The following is a 12,645-nucleotide window of genomic DNA, read 5'->3' as shown; positions in this document are numbered from 1 at the left end:
GCATAGATAAGCGGCTACCACTGAGAGAACTTTGGAAAATACTCTCTGGGCTGATGAAAGTCAGAAAGGGAGAACTCTGTACTGGTAATGGTTATATCCCAGTGTGAAGCAGAGAAATCATCCGTGACCTGGTAGTACTGAAATATGAAAGTAGGCGTCCTGCAGGTTGAGGGCCAAAAAAACAGTCTTCCTATTCCAGTGATGGAGTGATTGTTGATAAGGTGACCATCTTGAATTTATGAGCTTTGAGAAAACTTGTTGAGAGCTCTGAGACCCAGGCCATGTCTACATCTAAAATTTTGCAGCGCTGGTTGTTACAGCTGTATTAGTACAGCTGTATAGGGCCAGCGCTGCAGAGTGGCCACACTTACAGCAACCAGCGCTGCAAGTGGTGTTAGATGTGGCCACACTGCAGCGCTGTTGGGCGGCTTCAAGGGGGGGTTCGGGGAACGCGAGAGCAAACCGGGAAAGGAGACCAGCTTCACCGCGGTTTGCTCTCGCGTTCCCCGAACAAGCAGGTCTCCTTCCCTGCGGTTTGCAGGGTGGTTCGGGGAACGCGAGAGCAAACCGCGGCGAAGCTGGTCTCCTTTCCCGGTTTGCTCTCTCGTTCCCCGAACCCCCGAGCAAGCAGGTCTCCTTCCCTGCGGTTTGCAGGGTGGTTCGGGGAACGCGAGAGCAAACCGCGGCGAAGCTGGTCTCCTTTCCCGGTTTGCTCTCGCGTTCCCCGAACCACCCTGCAAACCGCAGGGAAGGAGACCTGCTTGCTCGGGGGTTCGGGGAACGCGAGAGCAAACCGGGAAAGGAGACCAGCTTCGCCGCGGTTTGCTCTCGCGTTCCCCGAACCACCCTGCAAACCGTAGGGAAGGAGACCTGCTTGTTCGGGGAACGCGATAGCAAACCGGGGAAGGAGACCAGCTTCGCCGCGGTTTGCTCTTGCGTTCCCGGAACCACCCTGCAAACCGCAGGGAAGGAGACCTGCTTGCTCGGGGTTCGGGGAACGTGAGAGCAAGCTGGGGAAGGAGACCAGTTTGATTACCAGAGGCTTCCTCAGGTATGCTGGGATACCTGCTTATTCCACGGAGGTCAAGAAAAGCGCTGGTAAGTGTCTATACTTGATTACCAGCGCTGGTGATCCAGCGCTGGATCCTCTACACCCGAGACAAAATGGGAGTATGGCCAGCGCTGCAAACAGGGAGTTGCAGCGCTGGTGGTGCCCTGCAGATGTGTACACCTCCTAAGTTGCAGCGCTGTAACTCCCTCACCAGCGCTGCAACTTTCTGACGTAGACAAGCCCCCAGTATGGGTCTCCAAGCTCCCTTCCTTTTGGGTATTAGGAAGTAACAAGAGTAGAACCTGCTGTCTCATAGATGCTGAAGAACTGGTTTTATAGCTCCTAACTGGAAGAGTCAATCTATCTTGCGTCGTAGTAGACTTTCATAAGAAGGGTCCCTGAAGAGGGATGGGGAAGGGTATTGTGGATGGGATAGAGAGAGTAAGTGGATGGAGTATCTGGATTGAATGATCTCTAGGACCTATTTGTCCAACATTGTGTCCCAGGCACTGGAATGCTGCCAAATGGAGGCCAAAGGGTGCATGGTCATACACAGTAGTGAGGAGTGGTCTTGCAGCACCTTGACTTGCCCATCAAAAGCAATGCTTAGAGGCAGGAGGCTGGGTCAAAGACTGTGCACCAGATGGTTTATATTTTGGGAATTTTCCCTCTCTTCTTTGTTGTTCATAATGGCACCGTTATGGGAATTGAGATGAATAAGGTCTGTGTTGGGATTAGGGACTAAAACATCTCTTTTCCTCTCATGTCTAGATTCCCAGAGACCTGAAGGTGGCCCTGGAATCCTTCAAGGTGTGGAGGATGCATCGGTCTTCTTAGTGACTAGTTCAACACCCTTGAAGGGGAGGTTCTCCACTGTGGTCTGCACCTCCTTTTGGAATCTTAACAAGTGGAGCCATGATGCCAGTCTCATCAAGACAGCTGTTGAGATGAATCTAGCTGCTGTATCAGTGGCGATGAGGGCCAACTGCAGCTATATTTTTGCCACCAGTTCCTGAATGATGGCTTTGAAGGATTTCTGATGATTCTCTGGCAGCTTATCAATAAAGTCATTCAGTATATTGTAATTTGAGTAATTCTGTTTTGCCATGAGTGCCTGGTAATTAGCAATGTGGAAGTATAAAGTGGCCGAGGAATATGCTTTCCTGCCAAAGAGATCAAGGTGCTTCCAGTCCCTGTTGTAGGGTGCTGTCCTGGAATGATGTTGGTCATGAGAGTTTACAGCATCCATGTCGATGGACCTGGGTGATGGGTAGAAGAAAAGGAAATCTGATTCCTTTGCAGGGACATAATATTTCTTGTATGCATACTTGCACACGAGGGATACCAATGCCAGAGTTTGCCACACCGTTTTAGCTGGATCAAAGATGACTTTGTTGATTGAGAGGGTGATCTTCGAGGAAGATATCAATGAGCTGGTGGAGTGTCTCTTTGACCTCCTCCAGTGATATGCAGAGGGTATCTGCCACTCTTTGTCAGCTGCTGGAACAGACAGAAGTTGTCTGCCATGGACGGTAGTAAAGGCATGACCACTTAGTCCAGGGAAGAGGATATGGCTTAGGCATTACCTCCTCCGTGTCATCTTCTTGATCCTCCATTTTCTGAGGCTCTGAGGCCCTAGATGCTGTGAAAGAGCATGCCTGCAGGGTTGTCGGGCAATGCTTGAAGCTTATGAGGCAAGCTGTTGGTGTGCTGCCCAAGGGCCCTAGTATTGCCACTGTGGTAGTGCAGGGCTTGGCAGAGGTGCCCATGAGTGGCTGTAGCAAGATGGTGGTGGAGCCTCTGCAGGTACATTCCCAGACCCTGTTGAGAGTGGGTCCAATCTAGGAGTTTGGGAGGAGTATTGTGAACCCTCCTCAGGTTCACTATCCGTCCCCTCCCTTGACAATGGAAGAGCATGGCATTATTGCGTGGATACACTATGACATTGATACTGAGGGATGGAGAGCTGGGTGCCTCCATCATGCCCAGGTTACCAGTCTGGTGGAATTCTGCTGGTATTGGTTGTCACCGTGTCAGTGCCAGGGGGAGATGGAGACCTTGGTTGTACCGGTCTCTCCGGTGTCAAGTGGCCTATTGCTGCTGGCAGTACTGATATCAACTTGTGTACTGGGAGCATCTTCCTAGGATGTTTGTCCTTCTGTCTCAGTACCCGAGATATGGCGCCCATGTCCAAAGGTCTGTGGGCCTGCCAACAGTACCGGATACCAAGGTCACTGTGAGGCATGGGCGCTAGATTGTGGTCTCAGTGCCCAGGATAACACGCAAGATAGCAATCACTTTCAGCTATCCACAGGCTTGCTGAGGGGACTTCCCTTTCTTTTTGACTTGTGAGAGGAGTTCCCAATCCATTTCTTCAACCCACTATCCTTTGAAGTCAAAGGTTGAGGGGAAGATACATGCTTGATGGAAGGTCGTGGTTGGAGATCTGCCTCCATAAAGATAATTTTTCGGTGAAGCTCTCTGTCCTTGTGGGATCTTGGCCAGAGCTGCTGGCAGAGGCAATAATTTTGTTGGATGCGGCCCTTGCTAAGGCAGAGGATGCACTGGGAGTGCTGGTCCGCGACCGGGATCACCTCACTGCAAGTGCGACACTTCTTGAAGCCTGGAGAGCTAGGCATACCCTTACCCAGGGGGTCCCACACCACTGAAGGTTGACAAAAGTCCTTTCTTTCTTTCTTTTAGGCAATGGCCAAACAGTAGAACAAGGAAAAGAAACAAAGAGACTTCATAGGCAGCTAAGAGTTAGCAATTGTAAAAAAGAGTTAACGATCTTTGAACAGATTGCTAAAGCTCCATCTCTAGTCAGATACAATTGAGAAGGAACTGAGGATGGTTATCCTGTGCACTCTGGCCAGCCTCACAGTGCAATATTGGAAGAGATAGCGCATGTGTGGACCCAGTGGACACTGCTACTGAATCTCTACGATCAGCAGTGCAAGGATGCAGATACACCTTCAGTGGACACTAATTGAAGAAAAATCTGAGCTTCCCTGATTCATCCCCTTTGTAGTCAGACACTACACTGACAGCGATTGGCAGTGCCAGTGGAGTTACAGGCGGCGGATAGGTGGTCAGGAGGGAGACAGTAGATGGGGTACCCAAGAATAGAGGATGTGCATACCAGCAAAGTCATGCCAGCATAGCATCAAAGATCCATTAAAGTATAGAAATATTACACTTATGCAATTCCCTGTGTCCCAATCATTTAATTCTATATTTTAAAAAAGAGCAACAGATGGTCTTATACAGCAGTTCTCAAATTTTTGTACTGGTGACCCCTTCCACATAGCAAATCTCTATGTGCGACCCCCTCCTATAAATTAAAAACACTTTAAAATATATTTAACACTATTATAAATGCTGGAGGCAAAGCAGGGTTTGGGTGGAGGTTGACAGCTCACGACCCCTAAACGGTCTCGATCCCCAGTTTGAGAGTCCCTGGTCTTATGTGTTCTTTGTAAAACCATACTGTTATAACTGTAAAGGTTACATTAGGATCTATGTTAATAGACTTTTACACTTAATTAAAAAAAGCAAACACCAAAGCTGATATTAAGGACTGAAATTACACTTACCTTGTGGTTAGACTCCTGCAAATCCATGGATATCCGCTTCATATCTGAGGACGCAGTTCGTTTCCCATCTTTGTGGATCAGATGAGGATCCAAATATTTTTAATCAATGCAAAGCTCTAGAGCAGTGGATGTCTAGGGGAGGTCCGCCTTTGGAGCTGAAGCCTGGATTCCAGAGCTGCTGCAGGGCTGAAGCCTGGAGCCTCAGCGCTCCCCACCCCACCACGGTATTCTAGGCTTCAGCCCCATGGGAGGCACCAGGGCTCAAGCCCCACAGTGGGCACTGGGATCCAAGCTTTAACAGCTCAGAGGGCTTGGGGCACTGGGTTTCTGCCCCATGGGGCTGCAGACCCCCTGAAACCAGCTCCCATGCCCCTAGTGGTCCACTGATGACCAGCTGAGAATCACTGCTCTAAAGGCTGCTGGTACAGATGCATATAAAAGGTGGACTGTGGATTATGAGTTGGATACAATTTAATTACCACGGATGTGGATCAGATGAGGAGCCAAATTTCTGTATCTGTGCAGGGCTCTATTTATGGCAATTGCCAGAAACATGTTTTTTGCCTCTGTTAAAAAACTAGTATTATTTGCCTTTGTTGATACCACCCATATTTTGATTTTTCAAAAATAAGTAATGGTTCTGTACATTCATTATCTATGTACTTGAGGATCATGGGATGAAAATTATCTATACCTGCTTAATTTATTATCTACCTTCTTTCTAGTATTCTTACTTCTTTCCATGTATTTGTAAAAAAAAACCCCAAAATCAGTTACCTACCTTTTCATAACTGTTCTTCTAGATGAGTTGCTCATGTCCATTCCATTCTAGGTGTGTGAGTGCCCACGTGCACAGTTGTCAGAGATTTTTGCCTTAGTGGTGTGTCCATAGGGATGGCTGTGGCACCCCCTTGAGTGCCGTGCTCACACACTGGTATGTTAGGCACCGCTGGCCCTATGCTCTTAGTTCCTTCTTGCTGGCAACTCTGACAGAGGGGCAGGAGGGCAGGAAATGGAATGGGCTTGAGCAACACATCTCACAGAACAGTTACGAAAAGGTAGATGAAGAAAAAACGGTTGAGCACTTGCTCATGCCAATTCCATTCTAGGTGACTCACAAGCAGTATCTTCAGAGGTGGGCTCAGAATTCATGGTCTTGAGGCTTGCAGCACTGCTCTTCCGAAGCCAGCATCATCCCAAGCCTGCTGGGTAAGTGGGTAATGTGATGTGAACATGTGGTCAGATGACGAGGTGGCTGCCCTCCAGATGTCCTGGATAGGCACTTGGGTTAGGAAAGCTGCAGAAGAGGCTTACACCCTGGTTGAATGGGCAGTTATGATCGCTACAGGGGGAACCTTTGCCTGATTGTAGCAGCAGTGAATGCAGGCAGTGATCCAAGAAGAAATTCTTTGAGCAGACACTGGATGACCTTTTATCCTGTCAGCCACCGTGATGAATTGTATCAACTTGTGGAATGGCTTGGTCCTTTCAATGTAGAAGGCTAGCACCCTCCTGCCGTCTAGGGAATGCAATCTATGCTCCTCCTCCGAATTATGCAGCTTTGGAAAAAAGATAGATAAGTAAATGTCCTGGCCTATATGAAACCAAGAGACCACACTGGGCCGGAAAACCAAGTGTGGCCACAGCAAGACCTTGTCTTTGTAAAAGACCACACAGGGTGGTTCCGAGGTAAGCGCCCTCATCTCAGAGACCCTGTGGGCAGATATTATTGCAACTAAGAACGCAAGCTTCTAGGAAAGAAGAAGAGAGCAGGAAGCCAGAGGCTTGAACTGGGGGCCCGTAAGCCATGACAGCACAAGATTCAGGTCCCCCAGAGGGACGGGATCCCTGACAGGCAGATAGAGGCGCTTGAGGCCCCTGAGGAACCTGACTATTATGTCCTGGATGAAAACTGACCTACCCTCCAGCTGCGGATGGGAGGCCGAGATAGCAGCCAAGTGGACCATAACAGATAAAATGGACAGGCCATGGAGCTTAAGATGCAGAAGGTAGCCCAGGTTAACTGCAGTGAGGCCTGCTTGGGCTGAGTGCCTTTACTGGAGGTCCAACAAGTGAACTACTTCCAGTTGGCCAGGTAGGTCTCTCTGGTGGAGGGCTTTCTGCTGTTCAACAGGATATGCTGGATACCAGCGGAGCACTCCTGCTCCTCTGCATTTAACCACGCAGCAGTCAAGCTGTCAGGAGATTCTGCACTTGTCCTTTCTATGGGACTCCCCCAAGCACTTCAAACAGTTGTCATGGGGGTCACTAATAGGCATCGGCCTGTTGCATGACGAGCATGGTTTGAAGCTGGGGGAACAGGGCAGGCCCTGTTCCAGGGTGAAGTCCCAGCTGGGACTCTAAATACTAAACTAACCTAACACTTAACTTAATGGTTAACTAAAGTACCTATGAACAATACACGAAGAAGATAGACAATGGGTTGTAAAGAACCACAAAACACACTTGCAATGAGAGTCCGATCAAGTTACAGGCGGTAAGAAGGAACTGAAAGGGCGTAGGGACGGCAGTGTCCAATATACCAGCAAATGAGCGTGGCACTCAAGGGGCTGCCACAGCCATCCCTAAAATACAGCTAAGGCAAAAATCTCTGATGACTGTGCATGTGGGCATGCACACACCTAGAATGGAATCGACATGAGCAAGCACTCAGAGAAGAAACCTCTCTCACTTCTTTGGATTAATTCAATTTACTCTGCTTTTTTGGCTGCCCATACTTTTTCCTGTTTTATTCTTTTCCAGTTCCCTCCCTTCTCTGAGTCATGCACTTGCCTTTGAACAATTTCTCAGATGCTACTTCCTATTTATTCATCTTTTAATTTTTCAGTGGAAATGTAGTCTATTGCATCTCAAATATGGCCTCTTAGAATTATCCTCCACCCCCAACTCATGGAGTTTAATACTTGCTCTCTTGGCACCATGCAAGTATGTTTATTATACCCCTGAAGTTTGCTTTGTTGAAATCCAGTACCTTTATTTCAAGAACACATTGCTTATTATGCTGAATTTAAATAGCTTGCACTCATTGCAATAAAGCAACATTCGTTAGTTATCTTTTCAAAATATGTTTCCTTATTAGTAGGAAGCAGATCCAGGATGCTTTGTTTTCTGGATCATGAAATTGTCCTGTGTAAAATTTTTGATTTCTGACTGGTCATTTTGCTGCATTTGTTACCAAACATGTGTCTGGACAGTACTGTCTACTTACATAGCTTATATCACAACACTATCTGAGTACTTCACAAACACTTCTGAATTTAGCTCCCCCAACCATCTGCGAGGTAGGAAATATTACCCTTATTTTTTACATATATAGGCTGAAGCAGAGAGAGATTAAGTGGCCTCCTGAAGATAACACAGGAAGTTTATGGTAGAGCTGGAATTGAACCCAAATTTCCTGCACCCCAGTCCAAAGCCTTAAGCACAATACCATTCTTCCTCCCCAAATGTACACCAGCCTTTGATTTTCAAACTCCTTCAAAGTTAGTCCAGGAGTAAGAGCTTATTTTGCTCTCCTCAAACCCTGGAGTCTGTGTCGGGTGTGGACTGCAGTTTCCCATTTAATTCCCTTTAGCCAGCATATTTTGCCACTACTCTGTTTACTATCAACATGTATCACATTGGTTTTATAGATGCTTTCATTATACCTCCTCCCTGCCTATTTATTAGTCCTGTACATTCCAGAAAAGAAGTGTACTACTTTTATTAATGCTCTGGGGCTTGGTAGAATTCCTGCATAAAAACTTGTAGCCTGGAGCACTGCTAGTTTAGAAAAACAAAAAAACACTTTTACATTTGTGGGCCATTTTTATGAAGGAGAACTGGCTATTCTCTCACACATCTGATTTTGCCATTGAAACTGACCTGTAGCCATAAGTATGCCAATCAAATTCACTTGAACTATGGTTCATATGTTGAGTTCAAAAGGCCACTGTTAAATTGAAAAGAGAAAAGGGATACAGATTTGTGGACATTAGGCTGCATTTGGTCCTTTTAGTCCTGCTCAGAAGCCATTTATCTTCATGAGTTGAGAGCTCACAGGTGTTCTGTGATGGTTACAAATGCATCTCACATACACCAGGTATCTCACATTTTAAGCAGCACAAAGTTATATCTCTAATAACTACAACTGATAATATATATATTAACTTGTGCCTTTTTAATAAAAATGAAAGACAAAGCATTCTAAATTACAGCAGCTTAATAGATGTAAAAATTGTCCATATTTCAGCAGAATACTGTAATTAAGATAAACATTGTAACTGTAAAATGTTAAAGCTCCATGGCAATTTAAAACCACAATAAAGCCTGCAGTCAGACTATCACAGTATTCTCTCTGCTGATCTCCTGGTTTAGCCTGCAGCTTTATTGCTGTAATAAAAATGTCTTTATTAAAAGTATGTGATATCCTCTCCTTTCCAAGAGGGAGGAAAAAAACAAACAAAGCTACAGAGCCCTTTTGGTCAATACACCACAACAGTCCTTTCCCTAACAGGCAATGTTCTTTGCTAGTACTAAGAAATAAGAGGGTCTTTCGTTTACCATTAGTTGAGGTAAGTTTTCTTGCTTTGATTCTGGTTTAAAGCTACCACAAAGGAGTGACTTTTCAGCTGCAGCATGATTTTTCAAGATTACAATATGTCTGCATAAAATACATAATGAAAAAAGTTATTTGCAGAATTGGTCATCAAAAGCCCTGACTTAGCTTTAAAGAATTGCAAATATTTGCTTTCTAACAGCTAGTTTATAATTTTGCTGGCAAGAGGATAAGAGTTTATATTTCCTTTTAATTGCTATACCCTTTTGTTTAACAGCTAAAAAGTGGTGTGAAAATCATTTATAAGTAGTTAAACTGCAGCAAGAGCACTTAACCAAGCTCTACTGATTCTAGATTAAAGGAGGCAAAAACAAGAGGCAATTGCTCTTATTGTTCATTATTTACCAAATTATTAGCTAATTAATATATCTGCATGCTTTGTGTCTGTAACATCTCACACTGAGTACAGAAAAAGGTAACAATGCAATCAGCTGGGTTACGCGCTAAAAACAGTGAGAAATTCTGTTCATCTGATGCAGAATTCTATGCATCAGTCAACTCTAATCCACTAAGAAAACTATAAAGGTTGAAATTTAGTTTTAATGCATTAAGGAACTGCTGAGAAAGATTATGAGCAACTTCATAAAATAAATGCCATCATTAATTCAAACTGCAAATAGTGTTACAGTCATATTATAAAGTTACTCTAAATAAACCTAGTGCTTCAAAAATTTACCAGTGATTTTCTATTACAAAATATGTGAAAATACAAAAGAATACTACAAAACAATGTCCTTTTTGGGTCAAAACTGACACCAAGACGACAGTCTTATTTTAGTGTGTTAACGGAAACTATTGGAATATACAAATTTCAGTTTGGTTGAATTCTATATACCATATCCCCCAAAGCCCATGGTTAACATTGTCATGTAACCTCTAAAATTATTCTAACCTTCCTATGAAACCCATTACTTCTCTGTGACCTTTAAGGTTAGCCACTACTTGTTTTCTAATACTACATTTTGGCAGCAACTATTTATTAGCCTGTTATTGCAAAAAGTGCAATTTAACAATAAACCAGTCTGAAGGGGTTTTTATGTCTTCAGGATACATACCATATATTTCTTTAAAAATAATCATACTTTTGTAAGTAATACTTTACAGTAGACATCTCAAATCTACCATATTTGTAAAACTTAAAATGAAAGAAATTTAGGCTCTAAATTTTTATACATATATTTATATTCAGATTCTATATATATTATATATACACGAGTATATATAAAATATATATAATCAGAGTCCAAAAATGAACAAAACCTAGGCACTGTACATAAATCTTTTTTAAAACTCAAACAATAGAAAAACTTTAAACATTAAACAATTTTAATAAAAGTTTCTGTACAATGCTAAGCAGTTTTATTTACATATAGAAAATGTAACAGGAGTAGTGTTCGAAATTACAGCACTCCTTAAAATTTCAATGGCAGGTAATCTGGAAAAAATAACAGCATTCCATTCACAAATATTTTCAAGCAATAAATATGTATTTATAAATAGTGTAAATTTACATCAAGATTAGAAACAAAAATCACAAATCTGAAGTTTATTCCTTAGTCTATGTGCAACCCATTTATCTTTGTGACTTGGCTGTTAATTTTTTTAAATTTTATTTTAGGAACCAAAAGTGTAACCGTCATGGTTTCAAAACAAGACAGAAAAACATAAAAGCAGTAAAAAATTTATATCACCTAACTTTTCACATTAAAAAAAAAAAAGTTGCCCAAAGAAAGACTTAAAATTTCTAACTACCTTACAAAGAAATGACCAGCTAAGCTAGTACTTTTTCCAAGGGAAATTCTGAAGGGGAAAAATGGATGAAAATAATTCATCAGCCCAGAAACAGAGAAATACAAAAGAGGCGGTCTTCAAGTCAGTAGTCTGTATAATGTTGCCAGTTTTGTCAGATATATACAAAACATGGAATTATTATTATTTTTGTGAAGTACAGCTGGATGAGCTTTATTTATTTTGAGTTCTGGAATAGGAGGCAGTGCTCTCTCCTGTCCAGTTGGTTGACACTCCGCACTTGGAAGGTTGCATAGACACAGCTTTCAAGCCAGCAGCCTTACAGGATAGCTACAAAAAAAATCAGTGGTGCAGAACTGGGTCACTTCCTGAATATCAGAAAAGTTTTCATTTAATGTCCATGGAAAAATGTCAAGATGAGGAGGATGGCAATGGAGGAGCCTGGAAAGAAAAAACAAATTACTTTTTCTACAATGGGCAAATTGAATTATTCAGTAAAGAGCCATATAAACAATATGTATAAAGTTTAAGGGACAAATTAACATTATTGGTTTTATATTACATGATTTTCTAAGACCACATTTGTGATTTTTTTTTTGCATATTCAAGTACAATTTGCATTTTATTAATATTTTACATTAACACTCTCTAACCACAGGTACAATTATTTTAAATCATCCATCACAACAATTATCTAGATGAGCATGCTAAAAATTAGACAACAGAACTCTTCCCTATACAAGCCTTCCGGCTCACCTTAGAAGAAGTCTGGGAGAACAGACTTTTCTGTAACAATCACTTCAGTATCCGAGCGCTTCACAAACAATGACTTTGGGTCTTTTACATGTGAACTAAAAGCCAATAACTCTGAGCTCTGTTACATCAACGGAGGGAGTAAATTCCAGAGTAGAGGGTCCTGCACTGAGAATGCCCCGGATATTTAAAATTGTGATACCTTATCTAAAATCTTACAGGTCTCAGAAGTCTAGTAAAGAGAATAAGCGCTTCTCCAAACCAACACTGTGAATTGCAGCTGGAAATTAATCAAAAGGCATAGTCATATCTAGACTGCCATATTCAATTACAATACAATATCTCGGAACACTCTATCCAACCACTGTCAACTTTCCTGTGAATGCAAGGTTCATCATGAATCAATTTAGCACCATTCTCACTCTGATTATGGACAAGACATCTGACCTTGCCTGCAACACTGAAAACCATGTGGAATGAATGAACAATCATGCGTTAGCATAGTTCAGACCAGCATGCTACATCATACAGAACAAATCTACAAATGGGCAAAGGTAATGGACAGCAGGGTTTTTGCTTTATAACTCAGATGCGAAGGAGGCCCCAAACAGAATTGTTTGAGAGAATTCTCTTGCCAAGCAGAGAGAAAGCCAGGTTTTTTGATTTCCTACTAGAAATAACGTCCGAGTTTCTCTTAAAACGTGGTGCTAGTCTCTCAGCTTCAGTACTTCTATTCCTCCCCTCACAATCCAAGGGCACACAGCGGTTTCTGGGGGCCCAGGGCAAAGTTTTAAACTGAGGAGTCCACCATTCCAAAAAAACTTACCATGGAGGTGGAAGAGTTTAATACAGTGGGATGGGGTGGGTTTAAGAAGGGC

General features: G+C 43.0%; 1 protein-coding gene across 8 annotated transcripts in view; it reads right to left on the bottom strand.

Moving 5' to 3' along the window:
• Window positions 1-10,570: 10,570 nt before the first annotated feature.
• KDM6A (lysine demethylase 6A) overlaps window positions 10,571-12,645 on the bottom strand; it is a 297,125-nt gene continuing 295,050 nt past the window's right edge. For all 8 annotated transcript variants that reach the window (XM_030576524.1, XM_030576540.1, XM_030576549.1 and 5 more), the window contains one exon: window positions 10,571-11,455. In XM_030576524.1, coding sequence (XP_030432384.1) covers window positions 11,426-11,455 — 30 coding nt within the window. In that variant the 3' untranslated portion in view covers window positions 10,571-11,425. The remainder of the gene's footprint in view (window positions 11,456-12,645) is intronic.

This window comes from Gopherus evgoodei, chromosome 1 (assembly GCF_007399415.2).
Source record: "Gopherus evgoodei ecotype Sinaloan lineage chromosome 1, rGopEvg1_v1.p, whole genome shotgun sequence".
Classification (NCBI taxonomy): Eukaryota; Metazoa; Chordata; order Testudines; family Testudinidae; genus Gopherus; species Gopherus evgoodei.
Note: the sequence above shows the minus strand (reverse complement) of the source record. Positions and strands in the feature narration are given on the sequence as shown.